General features: G+C 36.8%; 1 protein-coding gene across 3 annotated transcripts; it reads right to left on the bottom strand.

Annotated features, from left to right (window-relative positions):
* Positions 1-207: 207 nt before the first annotated feature.
* On the bottom strand, positions 208-18,408 carry LOC101162283 (protein kinase C delta type). 3 transcript variants are annotated; one of them, XM_011475057.3, is made up of 18 exons: positions 18,303-18,408; positions 18,002-18,195; positions 10,230-10,360; positions 9,790-10,062; positions 8,316-8,478; positions 7,957-7,988; positions 7,783-7,868; positions 7,023-7,152; positions 6,776-6,882; positions 6,593-6,689; positions 6,301-6,419; positions 4,760-4,933; positions 4,508-4,599; positions 4,357-4,419; positions 4,065-4,203; positions 2,827-3,015; positions 2,607-2,735; positions 208-1,369 (listed from the first exon to the last, which is right to left on the bottom strand). In XM_011475057.3, exons 3-18 carry the CDS (start codon positions 10,336-10,338, stop codon positions 1,214-1,216), a joined length of 2,058 nt encoding a protein of 685 aa, XP_011473359.1. In that variant the 5' UTR covers positions 10,339-10,360; positions 18,002-18,195; positions 18,303-18,408; the 3' UTR covers positions 208-1,213. The 3 variants fall into 3 exon arrangements, with proteins under 3 accessions (XP_011473359.1, XP_020558932.1, XP_011473358.1); XM_020703273.2 differs by lacking the exon at positions 18,303-18,408 and having other exon boundaries at positions 6,301-6,416; positions 18,002-18,287; XM_011475056.3 differs by lacking the exon at positions 18,303-18,408 and having other exon boundaries at positions 18,002-18,286.
* Positions 18,409-20,267: the final 1,859 nt, after the last annotated feature.

The following is a 20,267-nucleotide window of genomic DNA, read 5'->3' on the forward strand; positions in this document are numbered from 1 at the left end:
GTCAAATTCCTGTTGGCTTTCACATTTTGATGACATGTGCTGCCAGATGCATTGAATGACGTTGGTACAAAATCTTACAATAACTAAAACGAATTTAAAATCTTGTGTATAAGCTTTAGCATTAACAAAGTGGGAGGTTATTTTGTTACTAACCTGAACTGGGGGGGGGGGTTGCATTGTTTCACATAAAACAAACAAAGCAAACAATTAAGGTTTACAGTACATTTATTTAGAATCAAATGTGAAACTGAGACAGTAAACGGTAAAAGCCAATTCTCTAATTCTATCCATTTGGTTTATGCATATTAAAACCTGTTTCAACAGAAAAATGCCCAACGTTCCATGAAAACAAAAACCCTATTGTTCCATACACATAGCTTAGGTACCTGTGTTAGTATTGCATATGGAAAGAGGAGGATACAACTTAGTTTAATATACAGAATAGCATTTGGTACAAGTAGTGCACAAAATACGACTTTCATTTAAATCTCTTTAAAAGTAGGACTCTGAAGGAATCATCTCCAGTAAAAAAAAAAAAAAAAACACTACGAATGCTCACTTGCCTCCAAATATATCTAAAATTTAACTTCCTAACTATTTGCTTACAGTACAAGAAAGAAAAATAACTTCAAATTGAACAATTGTCTGTGCAATGACTACCTTAGCAAGTATTTCCACCAAGAAACAATACAACTGCCTTCACAAGAGTTTATATGCATCCCAAAAACAGCTGGTGAGACAGAACTGTGCAGGTGATTTTGGCCTGTATGTTTTTTCTAGATATATACAAAATAACTGATTAAACAAAAATTTTACCCTTTGCCTGTGACTACAAACTTAAAAATACAATGATGGTAATAATATAAGTTTAAACTATAACCTAAACAAGATATGTCAAGAAAAAATAAAATACAAGTGAATTCATCATCGACTGTACCACAACAGTTGTTGCAAGAAAAACAAAACAAAAACAGAACTCCCATCCTATCCTGAATTTAAAAACTATTATTTGCCTTATAGTTTCACAATTAAAGCTGAGTTTTGCTATCGACATTAAACATTTTGGTAACAATCACGTTGCAGAAGAGGGACTTTAAAAGTCAGAGTGAGACTCAAACCCAGCTGACAGAAGAATACATAATAAAAGAATTGCACAGCCCATAAGACTGCAGAGGTATAGCTGTGCTTCAGAGAATGCTGTTGTTCCTGTTCATTAGGATATCATATTTTCCAGTTTTGGGTTGATGAAAGAAAAGCCAGCGAATGCATTGCAGTCCATGGATTCAACCAAGTTTTTGTCACACTTGGAGAGGTGGGGTTTCTCATTGAGGAACTCACGATCAAAGTTGCTGCAGTCACTTGGGGATTTCTGTGGATAATAGGCCAAGAAATTCAGTTAAGTTAATATAAATTAAAGCACTGATAGGATCAAAGTCTAATATACACAATTGTACAAAAAAGCAGGATGGTATGGTCTAAAGCAGACAGATTTAACTTTATGGTCTGTATTGTAGGGCAACAATATTTCAGGCTTGCTAAAAGACTTCTACCGTTATTCTCTATTTTTTATCCATACATTTTTTTCAGGAGGGGGGTGTCTTCTTTGAATCACAAATAAGTAAGTTACGTTTTTATAGCACTTTTCCCAGAAAGAATCACAAAGTGCTTTCCAATACTCGTGAAAACTATTTAAAAAGACAAAATAAAACAAAAGTTGTACAAATTATAAAAGATTAAAAAAGCAGAATTACAAAATGATGACAACATAAAAACCCACATTTAGCTAAAAGTTTTCCAGGTGTGTTTTCAAAGGCTCAACCGACTCAATGGAACACAGCATAAAAAACAGCAAAAACTAGAAAACTTGTCCAAAAAAAAAAAGGTTTTTCGAATTCTGCCAAATGAAAACATTTCAAAGCCTTTTAGAAAGGCTGTAAACTCTTGTCCAAAAAATATTTTGTTAGAGGATGTTCGGTTGGCCGTTCTGCAGGGCCAATCAAGTGAAGTATTTCAGGCGAAGATGATGATTTGCTGACGGATTTTTTGAAAACATTTGTTTATTTATCTGTGATGGGCCGTGATCTATAGTCACATCCTTAGGGATTGACCAGGCGATTGTGCTCTACGTAATGAGCACCACTAGTTTACATGTTTGTACATTTCTAGAGGTCTTTTCAAAAGAAAATGTCTATTCGCACGTGATTTTCTAAATACGTGCAGCCAGCCCTGAACTCTTTTTTGGCTGCACAGACCTAGAGGAAGGGTTAAGGTTAGGATTAGCGTTGGGTTAAACCACCAAATAGTTCCTGCGCGCATCCGTTTTTGCATCTCACCGCTCCTTCAGGGGATAAACCAAATGCGGAAAAAACATTTCACACACCTTGGTGCGTGACAGATGATAGGACTTTAACTTCAAGTCTAACTTTAAATACGTGTGGCCAACAACAAAATGCAACCTTCGACGCACTTAAAATGCGTGTGGAGAAGGCAGCAATGTGCATCTTGGCTGCATGTGGCCAACATGAATTATCATCACTTTTTGTGCTGGTCGCACATAAATACATATGGAAAATATCAGATTTAATAAAAGAAACAAAAGGTCGTACCACTTTTGGCTTGTAGGGGGGTTCCACTTGTCTCTTTTCCAGAGCAGTCCAGTTGATGGATTTAAAGAAGGAATGTAAACGAATATTCCCAACCACACTCATCCTGGTAATCGGATCTTTTATAAACAGCTGAGAAAAATAAATATTCAAGAACAGCAGATTAAATAAAAATATTTAGAAAGAGATGAAATGGCACACATTTCTAACAACAAATACTAACTTGTTCAAGCAGATTCTTGGAGTCCTTGGTGATCCATCGAGGGTAGTGAGGGGTGTCTGTCCTGATGGCTTCAAACAACTCGTCTTCGTCGTCACCTTGAAAAGGTGACTGACCAATCAGCATCTCGTACACCAGTACACCAAAGGACCACCAGTCCACTGAGAAGGTGTACTTTTGTCCCAGCAGGATCTATTGAGACAATTGATCAACATCAAAGTAATGAAACAATAATGTCGAGTTCAGAAAAATGTTGCCATTTATTTAATATAAAGCCATTTAATAGAAAGTGGCAACAACAAAAATTAACTTTTTTCAATCAATGGCTTTGTCCAAATTCGAGGGTTTCGTTCCTCCTGGGATGCATTTTTAGGCTGCAATTTTAGGCTGCTTATGTCACAGCGCTGCCACAAGTGCTGTCCAAATTCAACGACTCGTTTAAGTCTCCTGATCTGGAGTATCCTTCTATGCTGTCCATATCCCAAGATGCATTGCGGCCGAACCCATAGATTTTCTGACAACAATGGCAGACTGTAACACGGGACTTGGAGTTGGAGAGAATGACACCTTTTTATAATTACACCTCCCAGATTCAAAGTTGGATTAAATAAGCCAGGACATTTTTGAGCCCTGTGCCTGGTTCACTACTCCTCTCTGTTCGGGACTAACGGTTGCTAGGCGACAGGACATTCGCCAATGTGCATTCACCTTCTAATACATTTTTCCCTTCCGGGGTCGGGGCTGCCTGAGCCTCAGGAGAAACCCTGGACAGGTCACCAGTCTGCCGCAGGGCCACATTCACACACACATGCACTCTCACATTAACAATTTAGAGTAACCAATTAACCTATGAAGTGTGTTTTTGGACAGTGGGAGGAAGCCGGAGAAAACCCGGGACTTGAACCAGGGGCCTTCTTGCTGTAAGGCAAGAGCCCTAACCACTGTGCCACCATGAAGCCCATTTGCCAATGTAATGGCTGGAATTATCTAAAGGCCAGACTCGTCCAAATTCACAGTTGTTAACATTCAGCCTACCCGCTTGATGAAGGACACGGCCAACGTCGCCCGGGAAGGCCAGGGCCATTGAAGGATGCAGCCCTCGAATTTGGACACACCCCATAATGCAATGCTAGCTAAACAGCCCTCTGATAAATTACTGAGGGAAATCCTGAGTGTGGTGAACATGAAGTTAAAATGCTTAAAATTATAAACCATGCCATCAGATAATCCCTGAAACAAACCTCAGGGGCAATGTAGTCTGGAGTTCCACAGAATGTGGAGGCTCTGTTTTCTTGAGAGATGTTCTCTCTACACATGCCAAAGTCAGCCAGCTTTATGTGTCCATCACAATCGAGCATGATGTTGTCCAGCTTCAAATCTCTGTGCACATAAAATAATAAAAGAAAAAATACTGTAAATGTACTCACAATGTTTTTAGACTAGGTGTAACCTAAACAAAACTAACTTGAAATGTCTTATATCAAAGTCGCATGATAGTTCAGACCAAAGTGCAGAATGGAGTTTACATCATACCTGTAAACGATTCCTCTTGAATGAAGGAAATTCAATCCCACCACTATCTCAGCAGCGTAGAATCTACAGTTACAAAAACACATTTTTACCATCATGAATAATGCTCAACAGCAAAGAGAAGGTCCATCAGAACTGCGTCTAGTGAACTGACGTGGCTCTGGTGATATCAAAGCGGCCTTTGTCTTGAATGTGAAACATCAAGTCACCCCCATTCAGGTACTCCATCACAAAGAAGAGGTGCTCCTGTGGAAAAGCACATCAAACTAGGAATGAACATGTGAAAATTCACATACAAAGTCAAGTAAAGAGAGCTTGGAAGTCATCTCTTAAACTTCCACTTTATTTTCAGACAGCAGAATAAAGTGTATTTTACTGGAAGATTTTCCAGTGGGTCATCTCTTACATTGGACTGGAATGTGGAGTAAAGGTGAGTGAGGAAGGGGTTCTCCCAGGCGAGAGCCAGAACTCTTTTTTCCACCATGGTGCACTCCACATCATCATCCATGAGAACAACATGCTTCTTCAGAACCTTCACAGCAAAGAACTGACCCTTTCCTCTCAGCTCTGCCAACAGGACCTGGGAAGTGGAGAAGTAATGCGTTAAAGCACGGTCCAAAAAATACATGCTTGTTGTGGTGATTTTGCAAAAACAATACGAGCAAATGGAGCATTCGTGACAAAAGCTTACTCGGATGTGAGAGGCTAATGTGGACAGTAAAACCAAAGCGGAGTTAAGTCCACTCAGTAGCATGAACAACCACTAGAGGTCCTCAGACAAAAGGGTTACCAGGAAACAGTCTGAACATTTCTCACACAATTAAAGGCTGTAAGCCAAAGTCTGAGCCTTAGGTGTCTGCATTCCAGCTCTTTAACCCTCGTCTTAAATGTGTTAAAAGGCAGCCTCTTATTTTTTTTAACAATTTATCATTCTGAAAATGTAGGTATCTCAGAGTTAAAAGTTGTAACTAGATTAGTTGAAGTATTTTACTCCGTTCTGATGAATTATGGGTTTCCATCTTATCTACAATAAGGCCCCACTGACAACCAAGAGTATATGTTTTTTCTAAATCTCGATAGGGGTGATTCATGTCGGAGTAAGACACCTTCATGCAATTAAAAAGGGTACATTGCAGTTTCTCTGTAATCAAAAATGAGGTTTTAGGAAATGACATTGTTTTTTTCATGATAGAGTGAAATGTGCTAATAAGACATTAAAAAACTATTATATAAAAAACATACAACCAACCATATTTAACTAAACATATACATGTTGAGAATGTTAAGGAATGTTGCATTGTTTTTACAAATGATATCACTGGAAAAAATAATGATTTATTGAGTTTCATATTGTATAAAAAAGTAATTCAAGTCTCACTCTGATTATTTTTTGATCTGTTGTCAAGTGTTCCCAGTGGTGTTTTAATTATGAAATAAAAAACGTGTTGTTTTTAAGCGGCAGTAGTTTATTAGAAATTTGCCACCGAGTACTGGTGGAACCACCGGTGCTGAGCAACCCCACCCCAATACCCATCACCCATAACTGAGCTCTCAGTTTACACTCTCTCTAGCTTACAGTTCCTCACAACCCCAACCTAACATTACCAGTGCAACATAAACGGGCAACAATATTGGAGCTAACCAGCTGTGCAGTTTTGAGCCAGATGCCAGCTTAAAACAAGGAAAACAAAGACGTAATCACCTACACGTGGATGGGCTGGGAGTTTTTGGCCCGCCCATTGTATTAGAATCGTCACAACTACAAACAGCATTTTTCCCATCTATCCCTAAGGCATAAGAGTTTGAGTAAAGAAATACTCGGAAATGCAGTTTTCATTGTATTTTTTTTTATACATGTCCTCCATCATCAGAAAATGCCATAAGAACATGTTAAAAAGACGATATTCACTGGAGTAGGTCCTTAAGGACGCAGACCACAGCGCATACCTTGCCAAAACTTCCTTTTCCCAGCACCTTGTGGAACACCAAGTGATTGAGAGTGAGGTGCAGTTGAGGAGCAGGGGATGGGGTAGGAGATGGGGTAGGAGTCTTGTTCTTGTCATCTGCTGTAAACACACATTCCCAGACTTTGAGTAAACAAAAATGTAAATCTATAGTCAAAGCTATATGCAAATTCAAGGGAAGAAAAAACTAAAATCAGAGATTATGAAAACAGGTGATCAGCATCACAATGACACTTTATGCAAACAAAAAAATGGCGACTGGTGATGCAGCTTACCATTCGGGTCTACTGTTGTAGTCTTCACGTCTTGGTAAATGCCAACATCGGGTACTTCGGCCTCAGATTCAGAGCCCTGAGATTTCTTTGAGGATTTCTAAAATGCAAACAAGCAATTTAAAAAAAAAAACTCAAATTACTTTAAATTAGGTTTTCATTTTCTTAAACAAACTATTCACCAACCTGTGAGACCGTGAGCTGAGACAGAGCTTCTGCCAGCAATTTCTGATTGACTCCACACAGATTAGCCACTTTGCTGTTACAATTAAAATGAACGTTCATCGAACAAGCTAGGAGAAAGGTTGTAAAAAGAAAAAAAATGGGTAAAAAGTATAGTTAAGATGCAGATAAAAATAAATGTGGCCTAAAGGAGAAGATAAAGAATATACAATCCTAAAAGGCAAAAGTACAACCAAAGAAGCGTATTCACCTTCACATTTCAGGCCCTGCTTGTAGAGGCCCCACAGCAGGCTGCCACAGTGGTCGCAGAATGTGGGGCTCTTGTAGTTGTAGGCCTTGAAACGATGTGGCATATCAATCTTAAAGCGCTCCTTCTGGAACTGCAAATGCAAAAGGATTCATGAAAATTCATCAAATAATATGCAGAGTAGACAAAAAAAAAGGGACATTTATAGCTGCTTTTCAATATAACTAAATGGATAAACTGCATCTTTGTTTCCATTTGATATATTTAAAAAAAAAACATTTTAAAATTGGGGCGACCATGGTGCAGCGGTAGGGCGGTCGATCCTCGTGAGATTGCAGGTTCGATTCCCGCCTTGCACGCTCATGAGTCGATGTGTCCTTGGGCAAGACACTGAACCCCACCTTGCCTCTGATGGAAGGTTGGCCCCAGTGTTTGGCAGCGGAGCCGCCATCAGTGTGTGAATGTGTGTGTGACTGTAAAGCGCTTTGGGCCTTGTAGGTAGAAAAGCGCTATATAAGTACAAGCCATTTACCGTTAAAATTATTTCCCAATTCTAATACTTAAAATATCCCAACAAGATATTAAACTTTACAAGGTTTTAGAAATAATAAATAAAAAAATTAATTAAAAAAGAAAGTCCCACTGCTTTTGATGCAACAGAAAAGCTGAAAAACATTTTTCATAGAACCAAGCAGCCTCCCCACATCAGGTCCACATCTGCAGTTAACATATTTCATTCTTTTGTAGCAGAGGGAACGCTTACCATAGTCTCACGACTGTTGGCTGCTGTTCCAGTACAATTGTAAATGATTTTGTCTTTACACTTCTTGTGGATTGCAGCATTGCATTCTGGGAACATACATAGAGTAGTTAGTTCAGTGTGACATCAAATGCGTAGATTTAAAAATAAAAGAAAGAAAGAAAAGACTCCACTTACGTTTACACTTGTAACCTTGCTTGTTGAGTCCCCTAGAATACAGGAAAAATAGGAAGAGATGTAAAAAGGTTGGTTTCTTTAGGTTGAACATGCCAAAGGCTAAAAATGTGCATGCAAAAAAAAAAAAAAATCATGTATGGACTTTAGTTTAAGTGCTGAGTTTGGCTCCATTAGATGAAAACAACTTAAAAACATTTTCATAGTAAACATTACATAACTAAAATGTAAAAAAAAAAGAAATGAGAGCAACACTTAAAAAAGTGTGTAATTTGTACATCAAACAGATGCATGTCTCCCTTATTGAAGACTATAGCAGACAGAACTTTGAGGTTTTAATATCAGCTGTCAGGTCGTCTCACCACACAAATTCTTTACAGACAGAGCAGAAGGTTGGTTGGTTGAAGAAGGTGGCGATAAACTCATGGTTCTTGATGATGTGAATTTTTGGCTGCCTTACGGCTCCTCTCCTTCTGGGCAGGGTGTATGTTTCTTCCTCAGGCTTCACAGACTGTGTTGTTGCCACTGAAAGTGGAGATCAGTTTATGGATCAGTGGAGTTTCTTTCCAGTCTACAGATTAGAAAACATTTGTCATTTCAAGTTTTACTCTAAAAGAAAAAGTTTAATTTCTACAGCCAAGAATGAGTTTTAATTTTGTTCACCTTTTCTTTAAGGATGACTCAGTCATCTGATTTTTCTTTAAATTGCCAATATAGAGAGAAATTAGGAACCGCAGTTAAACATTTTAAAGAGAAGATAGTGAGCAAGGAATGAGACCTGCTAGTAAAAACAAAACTTCAGAAGAAAATTAGAGTGTGTGTGTGTGTGTGTGTGGGGGGGGTGATAATCAGAAAAGGAGTCGCCTTAAAAACACAACACAGTGAAAAGCAGGAAAGGTGGTTAGATTAAAGAAAGACTGGAAAAAGGCCACAATAGGAAACAGATGTACACCGAAAACACAATTTTGTCAGCCTCCTACTCTTCTTAACTTATCACTCTGCTACCAATGAAAATTAATATTTTTAAGGTAGAAAATAAATTAAAATAGTATACCAAAAAAGTCAAGAAGTAACACAATAAAACATATTCCCTGAATCAGCATTTAAGATTCAAATGTGTGCAATCAGGAATAATAGTCTTGCTTTTTCTCTGTTAATCTGTACATTTGAACATGGAAATGACTGTTATTAGGACACTGCTAAACATTATGACCCACAAATTACATTTTATAAGTCACTTTTTGGTTTGATTGTGTAAACAGGGTTTTAAATAGTAAATATTAAGTATTTCACAAACTCCAATAAATATTTTTTCTGTGAAAAAAGAACTCTGCTTATTGGGTAAAACATTATCTCAAAAGGGCATAATTCTGTAAATCATGTTTACAAGTGAGCATAAATCAGCAAACCAACATTTAAATGCTTGTACTTTTAGCAAGAATTTAAGGAAAGAAAAGAGGAAATGTCCCTTTTCAGTAGAAGACAACAACAGAAGGGAAAACGAAAAAGGGGCAAAGAATATTTGGCCTCACTCCCTGTTGGTCTAGTGGGTACGATTTAGCACCACAGAACTTAATTACATAATAGCATTTCTTTAAAGTTCTCTCTAAAAATATTCACCTTAAACTTGTATAATTTTTCACAGACTTAAAAAAAAAACATCAAAGTTGGAACAATTCCAAGGTTTCCCAAAAAACATTTACAGTCACTGTTATCTGTAATAATTTGCTTAGACAGGATATAAAATACATATATGAAATTAAACAGATATAAATAAAGCAAAATATTTATGGAGTTTTATAAAATCAAATTTTAGAGATGTAGTTGAAGTTTTACCTATGTCACCGTCCTCCAGGAAAAACTGCACTGCCATCTGAACCTTTCCTGATGGCTGCAGGTCTACCCAGAATTCATTTTTGCCACTGGTCTTGGCCTTCTTACAGCGCTCTGCCAGCACAGACATTCCCATGGTGGCTTTGGCCACGGTCACATCAGTGCCCTGCATCAGGATCACTTCAAGGACACGACCCTCGTAGATGTGAGCATCAAAACTGGTCATCCAGGGAGGATACATGGTTGGTTTCCTTTGAACCAAAGCTTTCCCTCGTTCTATTAAAAAATAAAAAAATAAAGTAAGAAGAAGCAACAAAAAGCCAAAGGAAAAATATGCTTGTGGTCACCTGACCTCAACAGATGAGGCCACTTTAAGACTAGAGCATGGGGCATCCTTAATGCACCACTTTCCTGTCTGTACAGAGCCTTACATGCAAACATACCTGTGTTGATAGAATCCTTCAGTCTGATGGCGCATACGGGAAGGTCATTGAAAGCTGGCAAATCCCCAGCTTCATAAGCGTTGATGGCGATACGCAGGAAGGGCGGCATGGTGACCTCTCACCTCAGTCCCCTATAAGAATGAACAGACACACAGGCTGTGCTCAGTCACCTCTCATTGCATCTTGCACATTAAGCATCAATAGGGCTGCTGAAGTTCTGCACAGCATGGAGAAACTAAGCCAACAGAATCTTCAGAAACAACCCCAACTAGTACAACAAAGACTGGGCATACTAGGAGACATGGAAAACAAAACAAAAAAAGGAAATGCACTACAAAATATTTTAAATACTATTAATAAAAAAAAAAAACATTTTAGGTAGCAGTATGTTTTCAATTCAAAATAAATCCTAATACTATTACTTAATTTCAAAACAACTACATCTACATTTAGAAAATGTACTTTTATATGTTAAGTTTACAATATAAAAGCAGTAAAAAGAAAACTACAACAACGATAAAGACCACAAAAACTGAAAAAAACGAAAGATGTGTGTAAATATGAGGATTTTGTCATTTTGTCAAGTTCCATATATTCTGGAATGAAACTGTCCATATCATGAAAAAAATGGAAACTGAGTTAACTTCATTTGGTTGGAGCCGGAAAGAAGCCATTTTTATGGGTGACATCACAGTCAGTCCAGTTCTCATATACAGTCAATGGTTCAAACCCTCGTCCTAAAAAACATGTGTTTGTGTCTTTAGTAATAGATATTCAAACATCACCTGCAACTTGGTGTTCACAGTGGAATTTCTAAACCACTAGAAAACTTTTTCCTTTTTAAATAATAACAATAAAAAAATAACTTAAAAGCCCTGATACTGTTTCAAGCCAAAGAGAAGACTTGAGTTCATTCATTGAGGTGAGGCCTCCAGTCAGACGCATTTCTTATAGTGACTAGACAATTTACAGCAGGAGTGGAATTTTCCACTGATGTCATCTAGTGCCAGTGCAGTATGATAACTCTGCATGAACCGGACACATCTCTAGTGGAAATGTGTCGTAATGGAATTAGCAGGATGCTGTAAAAAGGCCTAACAATCAGAAGCACAAAGATGACGAGTTTGTGCATCAAAGGGAGGCCTGAGTGAGATGTTAAACAAAAATGACATTCAATACGTTCATAGACTCGAGCTTTCAACAACACAATGTAGTTGACGCTTGCATTCTTGTCATGTGAAGCTGAACAAATGACTCATAATTCAAGTGACTTTTCCTGCAAGAGTCAAATCAGACGGGCAAAGATACCATCAGAAACTCACAAAAGTGAATGCAACTTTTTAACAATTTTGACTCATTTCCAGGTTTTTGCACATTCCTCTACGATCTTTACAGATGGACAAAAATGACCAGAAAAACAAAGGGAGTTTACACAGGATATAGCTTCATTTCCCCAGGGAGAGAGGACAAAATTATCAGATGCATCAAGGAAGGGAATAGGTTGAAAAACAAAAAAGTAAACTTTAAGACAAAAAAAAAAGCCCTACTTACTGGAGCTTAAACAAGCAAGTCTGAGATCGTTTATTGTGCGTAAAATTTGACCAGATTTGCCATTGCCTTAACAAAAAGCAACAAACTACTACTTTAAAATGCAGAGCATGGCTTGTCTACTCTATCTGCAATTACTGCGTTTGGTGAAAAAATGTGCATAAACAGACTTACAGGAAAAAACTATATAAGCTCGAGCTATATTAGAAGAAAAAAAACTAAACAGATAAACATCACTAGGGGCATACCATTAAATGCTACATGAGGAAAATGTTGTGTAAGCCTCAAGACCCAAAAGGAAGATTGTGTCAGCTTTTTCCATTGTCGTTTAGTCTGTACAAATGTCAAAATAACCTAAGCTTTAGTTTTCAGCATGAAGAAAACTAAATTACAGCAAATCCTGCATGAACTTTACAGATGGAAAATAAGCGAATCATAATGATGAGTAGAGAAGCTGCATTTTCCTTCTTAAGAAATTGTAATTTGCCTTTACACTCATCTCAGTCTTGCTCAACCGTCACATGCATTTCTGCTTTCAGATCTGGATTTCTGAAATGTATTTCTATGATTTTTCACATCAAGAGCTTCAAATTTTCACCTACCAATTGCAAAGAAACTATGCACTTTTTTTTTTTAATTTAAATTTTTTTTTCTTCATATGGTTTGAATTACAACTAAACAATCTAACCCGAACCTTTGCATTTGAATTGTATAGACCTTCAAATACATTACATAAAATTAGGGCTGCACAATATGAGGAAAACCCACGATATGCGATATTGGTGATTAATATTGCGATAACAATATAATTTGTGGTATATAAACAAATAGCAAAACACCCAAAACATCATTCCCATTTCATTGCAACAGTTTAAAGATTATACTTCAAATGACCCTTGTCGACATAGGAGGCAAACATCTAACATAATAGACTCCATTTGATTGGTCAACAACATGAAGGGGTCCATCCAAATGGTCAAATGCATGAAGGGATTTATTTGATTCATTAAATGCTTCAGGTTGCCATAAGATTGTTTTAGCACATTTAAGGTAAACATTTATTGCAATTTTCGCTGTCTTTTGGAATATGCATTTTGCATAGCTGGATATCGCGATAACGATACATTTGCTGTATATTGTGCAGGCCTACATAAAATACAATTTTTGAAATTCACAGAATCAATGTAGACTAGATTTTATGCATGCATGCAACATTGCTGCTTCTGAGCTAATGTATTTCTGCTGAGAACTGGCAACATAGTTGAAAAAACCCTCCAAGGGTGTGGATGAGAAGAATTACACAAAGTCATGCAGTAACCAATTAATTCAGGGAGCCAACGTTAAAGTCAAATGAGTGTACTTTATCACAGATCTCCAAGAGAGAGAAGTGAAAATCCAAGAGCAGAGGTTTCACAAACTAATAGAATAAAGGCCAAAAGAGAGAGATGGGGGCTTAAACTGGAGAAACAGGCATTTGTTCTTGAACTGATGGTTAGAGAAGAAATATGTCAGGAAAAAAAGCAGAGCTAATCGACAGACAAAAACAGAGTCAAAGTGCAAAGCCTAAAAGAGAGAACAGTAGAAATCTGGCTGGACAAGAGTCTGAACTGGTTGGAAAACATGGATTCCATATATTGGAAGGTGCAGAGCAAATTATACTTCTTAAAAAAGACTTGTCTCTTTTAGTGTCTGCCCAAAACTCCTTTTTAGGTTTCGTTAGTCTGTTGTTTTCAGTGCCCTGTTTTATGCTGTGGTGTGTTAGGGGGGCTATGAGAGCAAAAAAGTCATAAAACACCGATTTGCCCGATTAAGACGGCAGGCTGGACACTGAACTGAACGCTCAACTACTTTTATTCTTTTTTTCTTTTATTCTGATCAGCTAATTGGACAATTGGCATTGTTTTTATGGTTTTTGTGATTATTATTAGTACTTTCAATATTTTTCATATATTTTTAGCATACTCATATTTAATTTATTGTGTATATTTTGAGCATTGGAAAAATAATAAAAAATTCTTTAAAAAAAAAAAACAATAATAATAAATTACCAATGCATAAGTCACCTTTTACCATCAGGAATTGCTGCAGTAAAAACAGAAAAAGTGCCAGAAAAACAAAAAACAACTGCACTCAGATATCCTATCTATGAAAATGTTCCTGCTTGTTATTGCACCCAAATGTTTCAACATAAGAAACTTAAAATCCAATTTTTCCCCAATTGGATTACACTTGAGTTTTTCTCGTTAGAATAAATTAAACCAAAACAGGGGAAGAAGAGTATGATACACTAAAGCCATTCTCCGTGATGCACCATAAACAAGCCAATGAGTAGAGATTTTCCCAGAAACCCCAGGGATTCAGCCGGTTAGACAGGCCGGGCAGATCTGAGCCCTCCTACTAATAATAATGACATCCATGTATCATCTGTTAAACAGTGACAACAAAGAGAGAAGACCATTTTGAAATCAACCACAACTGCAGTTTATGAGGCGTCAGTAACATTTGAGACTCTTCTGCCTCCAGAAACAGAAAAAAGGCAAATAAAAATACAGTATGATTACTAGTATTACAATGCTGTTAAATAAAGAAAGTTGAATAAAATCATTAAAAAATCTGTTTTTAAAGCTACCTGGTAAACGACCATTGCAATGATCATGACCCGTTTCTCTGTAGCCACACAATAACTAATAGAAGTCTATTTATAGCTTTTTGGAGAAAAGTTTTTAAGTGTGAGCTGTAGCCTGAACTAATGACATGGCTTCTGTGAGCAACATGAACCAGCAGTCTATTACGCAACAGCATTCGTTTTCCCCGCACTCTCCAATTGTTCTCTCATCCAAGAAATTTGTCAAAACATCACAAAGTAATTAAAAAGCTTCACCTTTGGTGACTAGATATCAGGTTGCTTTTAAACAAATTTAAACCATGCCTGTGACTTTGCATTTGTTGACTTTGCATTTGCTGACTCAATGTTAGAGGCTAATAGACAGAGCTGGGCCATCTAAACATTTTTTACTCGCATCTTAATCATCATCACTTCAATGACTTGTGGATTCACTTCACCAATAAAGTCTGGATTGTCTGGTTTATCTTTGATGAAAAAAACAAAACAAAAACTTTATAAGTATTGATTTATGATCGCATTTGTGAGAGAATTCAATACTGGGCAGTAAAATCTAGACTAATAAAGAGAAAGTAGTAACATTTCATCATAAAAGAATTTAGACAACCTTAAGATAAAACTGTTAGCAACAATAAGGAAAATTTGCCAAATTTTTCAAGTTTAGATATCAGCACAACTTTACCCCGAGGGTGGCATTCACATGCTTTAAATTCCAACAAAAGATTACTGTAAACAGAAAGAATAAAAACTTGCCCTTATTGTAGCCAACACATTCTTGCTTCTTCAGTAGCTTAAAGCGCTGCGTTTGATTGGGAATTGAAGGGAGATGCATCGATGCATTTTATCCATCAGACAGAATCGCAGCCTAACCTATGGAACCTTGTTTCCTGCTGCACAAACATAATACATGTTGTGCCTTTTGAAAAGAAATATGCCAGAATAAGTTCAAAAATGATAAACTGGGCAACAATGAATATGTTCTAAAACAAATTAAAATGATAAAATAATCCATACATGTGCATCGGTGTCTTCCTGTCATAAGCATCTGCTGGTTTTTTTTACATTGTTATGGAAGCTGAAAAACTTGTTAAAAAATTTCCTTAATTGTCCTTACTCTAAATAATCTCTAGTTTTTTTAAACTAATATTGAAAAATATATTTAAAAAAATTGAACTTTTTTCATAATAAAACATAATAATATATACACGTGTGTATATTTGTTGGCATTAAAACAGCTAAAACCATAACTTTGTTTTTGTTTGTAGGCAGACCAAATAGAGAAATAGTGAAGGCAATATGAAACTCAAAATAATATAACAGCTGAAATCAGTTTAAACTATACTAAGACTAAGGTGAATGAAACTATTGACAAGTTTTAAAAAGTTAGGAAAGTGAATTACTTCAAGCCCTTTTTAAAACTATTCCATTTTATGTAGTTTTATAATTGGTTTGAACTCGTTTAAAAAAAAATTGAGTTTCCACATACTTAAAAAAAAACAATAAAACTTTAAATATTTTTTTAACACCTGGCAGTGAACAGCCTCTAAACCCTGTAGGTAATAACCCAGAACAAAGAAGGTTTTAATGAGTTTCTGTGGAATCTGACAGAAGGGGGAAAAAAATAGTTTTTCTCTAAAGGCTTTATGTTGTGCACAAACCGATCAAGATATTCTGAAAGAGTGGGGGAAATGATGAAGGTCTAAATCCATCACTCTGGAGCTAAACTTATTCCGAAATGACCAAAAATAATTAGATATAAATGTAATTGTCACCATTAAATAATTAAAACTCTTGAATATGAAGGATGGCTGTGAACATTTTTCCGCCTTCAAATTTTTTTTGATTCTTTCCGAGTAGCATTAAGCTCTTTGGCATGAAGTTAAACCAGCTACACCACCATGGAAGTAATCCAGTCACTGTGCTTAAGGCTGAGCATGTGTTCGCTAGCTTTCAAAGGGGTGTCGATTTCTGTCTCATTCACAGTTCACAAAGGCAGTCTAAGCAAGATACCTGAACTTGATAAGACTGCAAGAGCCAGGAACAGGAAAACACAAGCCTGTGATGAGAGACGTCAAGTTATCAAAGCTAAAAGTTGGAAGAAACCAAAATAACTGCATAAGGACACTGATTAAAATGAAATTGGTAAACCACTTGGTTGTGAAATTTGAAGCTTTATCAATTTGTAGCAGAAACTGACACATAAAATATGATTAAAACTTTATCTAAACATGTATTAGGATAACTAATACACAAACAACTGCACACCTTTCACACTGGCAACTGCTTCCTTCTCCACTCACTAACATGGTATTAAACAGAATACTGTAAGCATTAGCTCGTTAATTCCAACAAATCAAATGTTTGTTTACCATCTATCTGTGCTGGTCTATTAATTTGAAGTTGCTGGGTTTGCGTGACACAGAGATGGGAGTAGAAACCCCCAACGAACTGATGTCTCAACTGTACCCACAAAGCAATTTGTGATGCTGCAAGCCAATATTGACACACCAGTAACCTGGGGCAGATTAGGTTACCTGCAGCCAGCCTTCACAGCACAGACACCATCCATAAACACACACACACACACACACACACACACACACACACACCCACACACACACACACACACACACACACAAGAGTGGGAGTAGGTGTTGCAAGGCTTTGCAGGCCGTGGAAAAAATGTTTCAAAAATATATTGATGGGTTGAACGAAACTAGTCAATAAAAGTTAATGAGCACTTGAAAATAAAAATAAAAATAAAACAAACAGGAAAATCCTCACCGCTAGGCAGAACCTTTAAAATCAAACACTGTCACCTATGGGCAAACTCCATTTTTAGCTATTTTATCTACCTGAGCATTTATAATGTAAATGCCCTAAACACAATTCTGATTTAAATGGGACAAATAAAGAGTTTCTAATGGAGCATCTCACCTGTAAAACATGCAAAACTGTCGCAAGTAGTTTAACCGCAAAGGTGAATCAGTTCACGTGGAAAAATGTGACTACCTACACAATAAAATTAATGGGAAAAAAATGAATGTATAAGCAATGTGCCTACATGAAAACAGTCAACGGAAATATTTGAAATCTGCTCTGGTTGTATACACACCCCAGTCTAATGGAAACTGATGACATTTCAGCAGTTATGAACGTTTATTCTTGTATTTGAGAAACTCAAATAAGTCTTCTTTCGGTTTCAACAAAACAAAAAAGAAAAAAAAGGAAAAGTAAGAAAGTCAAACAAACAAAGACTTCTATTTTCAAGGCTAAGTTTCTATTGGGGTATTAAAAGGTATATATGAAAAGCTTTGCATGAAATATAAAAAGCAATTGGGTAAAAACAGGATTGATCACAATCGTGGCGTTTGCGACATCTCACGTTAACCGACAGTTTAAACCCCACAGTAACAACAGAACCAGTCATCTGTAAAGCCAAACATGGCTTTGATTCTCTGTGTAAAACACGGTGCAACAATCAATAGTTTGTTTGTTTCTTTTAGGCCTAAATAGGAGGTTCCTGTCACAACTTTCAAAATACGCCAATTAGTTTGTGACAGCAGCAGCTGAAACTGCTTTACGTTAAATTAGAACTTACCTCTTTGGCAGTAAACAGTCGTGTCTGTCGCTGGTGCTCGCGGAGTCCGCCGGTTTTCTGAAAGCTCGATTCTGACCAACTTCAAAGACTGTTTGTTTTTTTTTTTTAATTCAGGAAGTGTTCATGTCAGCGTGGAGGTTCTTACTGGGACTGCCAGCCAGGTCACACTGAGGCTCTGTCGAAGGCGTCGCGAGCTACAAAGACAAGACGTGTGACGTCAAGCAGGTGAATTCGTGAATTCCCACACAAATGCGCACACGCGCGTACACTCGAACACACTTTAAATATAATGTTCACTGACTTAATGCTTGCTTCATCCGCACACAGAACCGGACTGACCACTTTTTAATGTGTTCTGGGAAAGGCGGACACTTCTGGCTGTGTCAGCCTTAAAAAACACGGAAGTATCCGGACCCGTGTCACTTGAGATTGTTTGTTTAAAAAAAAAAAAAAAAAACTTCAGATAATTGTTAATTTCCCTGCACCACGCCCCATTTTATCCCTCAAAAGACAAATTTGGCCACTAAAACCTCCAGGAGGTCGTTCTACACCATCAGTTTTTGTAATTTTATGACAGCAGACAATATGTAAAAAAAAAAAAAAAAAAATAAAAAACCTGATTCTGAGTCACCAGCCCTACCCACCAAAACTAAAACATTCCCAACACAAAGACAAGGTACACTTGACTGCCTGCCTGTGACCTATGTATAGCTCTGGACAAGTATAGGGATGACGAAAACATCTATAAATGGACGTAAACAGCGGGATTACTAACACAAAAAAACCATTACTCATCAAATCGCAATAAACATAAGTTAGAGATGACATGCAAAAAACAGGACAATGTTTGAGACTGCTTATCAGTTACATTGGGAGAAAAATCAATTAGTCTTACAAGCAAGTTTGAATTCATATCAAGTTAAAAGTATTGTTATTCCCAACAATTTTATATTTTAATTTACTAAAATTCAAATTTTCATACAAATTAAACAAGCTAAAGTTAGATTTCCCAAATGGATGAGTGCTCTTTTCGAATAAAACAAAGTATACTTCAAAGAACATAGTTAATATAGTTAAAAAACAAACAAAAAAAACCTTCAAATTCTCCAATGGCCTTTTTACTTCCTTGACACTTCCCTGACAGTGCTGCATTATTGGCTAGCAAAATTCCTCCCTTGAAAACATTCACAGACTTATGCCATCCTTGTTTTTTTTTCTCTCATAATGGAACCCACCTCCAGTTTCCTAAAGGGTCTGTCTTGCTTTAAAAAAAAAATCAGGTCATTCTAGTTTAACCGCTAATCCCAAGATTTTCTTTTTCTTGGCAAACGTGCAAGAAAACTTCCCTTAATGACAATTTATAGTGGGAAGAAGCCTATCTTAGGGTGCTGAATAACTTATCGATGTAAGTGTTCCTGTTACCTGCAGTTATGGAAAATAACCTGAAGCGAAGTTTAAAATAGACATGTCATTAACAACTGCAGAAATTCCAGCCTTACCAGTTTGTACAGTTTAGGAACAGTAAGTGACCATTGGTTGTCTTAAGCATCCACTTTAAGAAATCATAATGTGTTATAGAAATGTTAAAGCTTTTGTTCTTTTCTTAGGCAGCGGGGGACTCACATGTTTACTGTCATGAGGGCCAATTCTACCATTCCAGCAATTTCAGAACAGTATTTGCTGAATGAATAGAGGGACATAATAAAAAATGTATCAAGTGACAAACACTAATACCATGTTTTTCTTTTTTGATCTTCTTTATCAAAACCTGAGCTAGCCTTATAGCATTTTTGATTACTTATGTTTTTCTGAAACAGGAATAGAAACTCTTGCTTGACAGTGATGGTTGTGAGGTAATGACAATTTAAGCATCACCCTGAAAATACACAAGGGTCAAGATGCTCCATAAGAAATAATCAACAATACTTTCCACTTTCAGTCACCTATGAAAAGACTATAGCTCAAAAGAAATGGAAAAAAAACAAGAAAAAGCACGTCAGGAAGCATTTTTCAAGTGGGAACATGATATCTCAGGTAAGAAAAATGTGTCTGCAGAACAGCAGATCGCACGCACAGCCGAAATGACACGCTGTACTTTTGTCTTGCTTTCAATTAAATTTGGCTTCCATTGTGCAGCCAGCTTTGTATTGATAATTTGGTGTATGAGAGTTGTACACACAAACCAGAAATTAATAAGCCAAAATACTATTAATTCATATTATCATGGGTATTTTTATTTTATTTTATACCAAGCACAATTAAAAAA

This window comes from Oryzias latipes, chromosome 5 (genome assembly GCF_002234675.1).
Source record: "Oryzias latipes chromosome 5, ASM223467v1".
Classification (NCBI taxonomy): Eukaryota; Metazoa; Chordata; class Actinopteri; order Beloniformes; family Adrianichthyidae; genus Oryzias; species Oryzias latipes.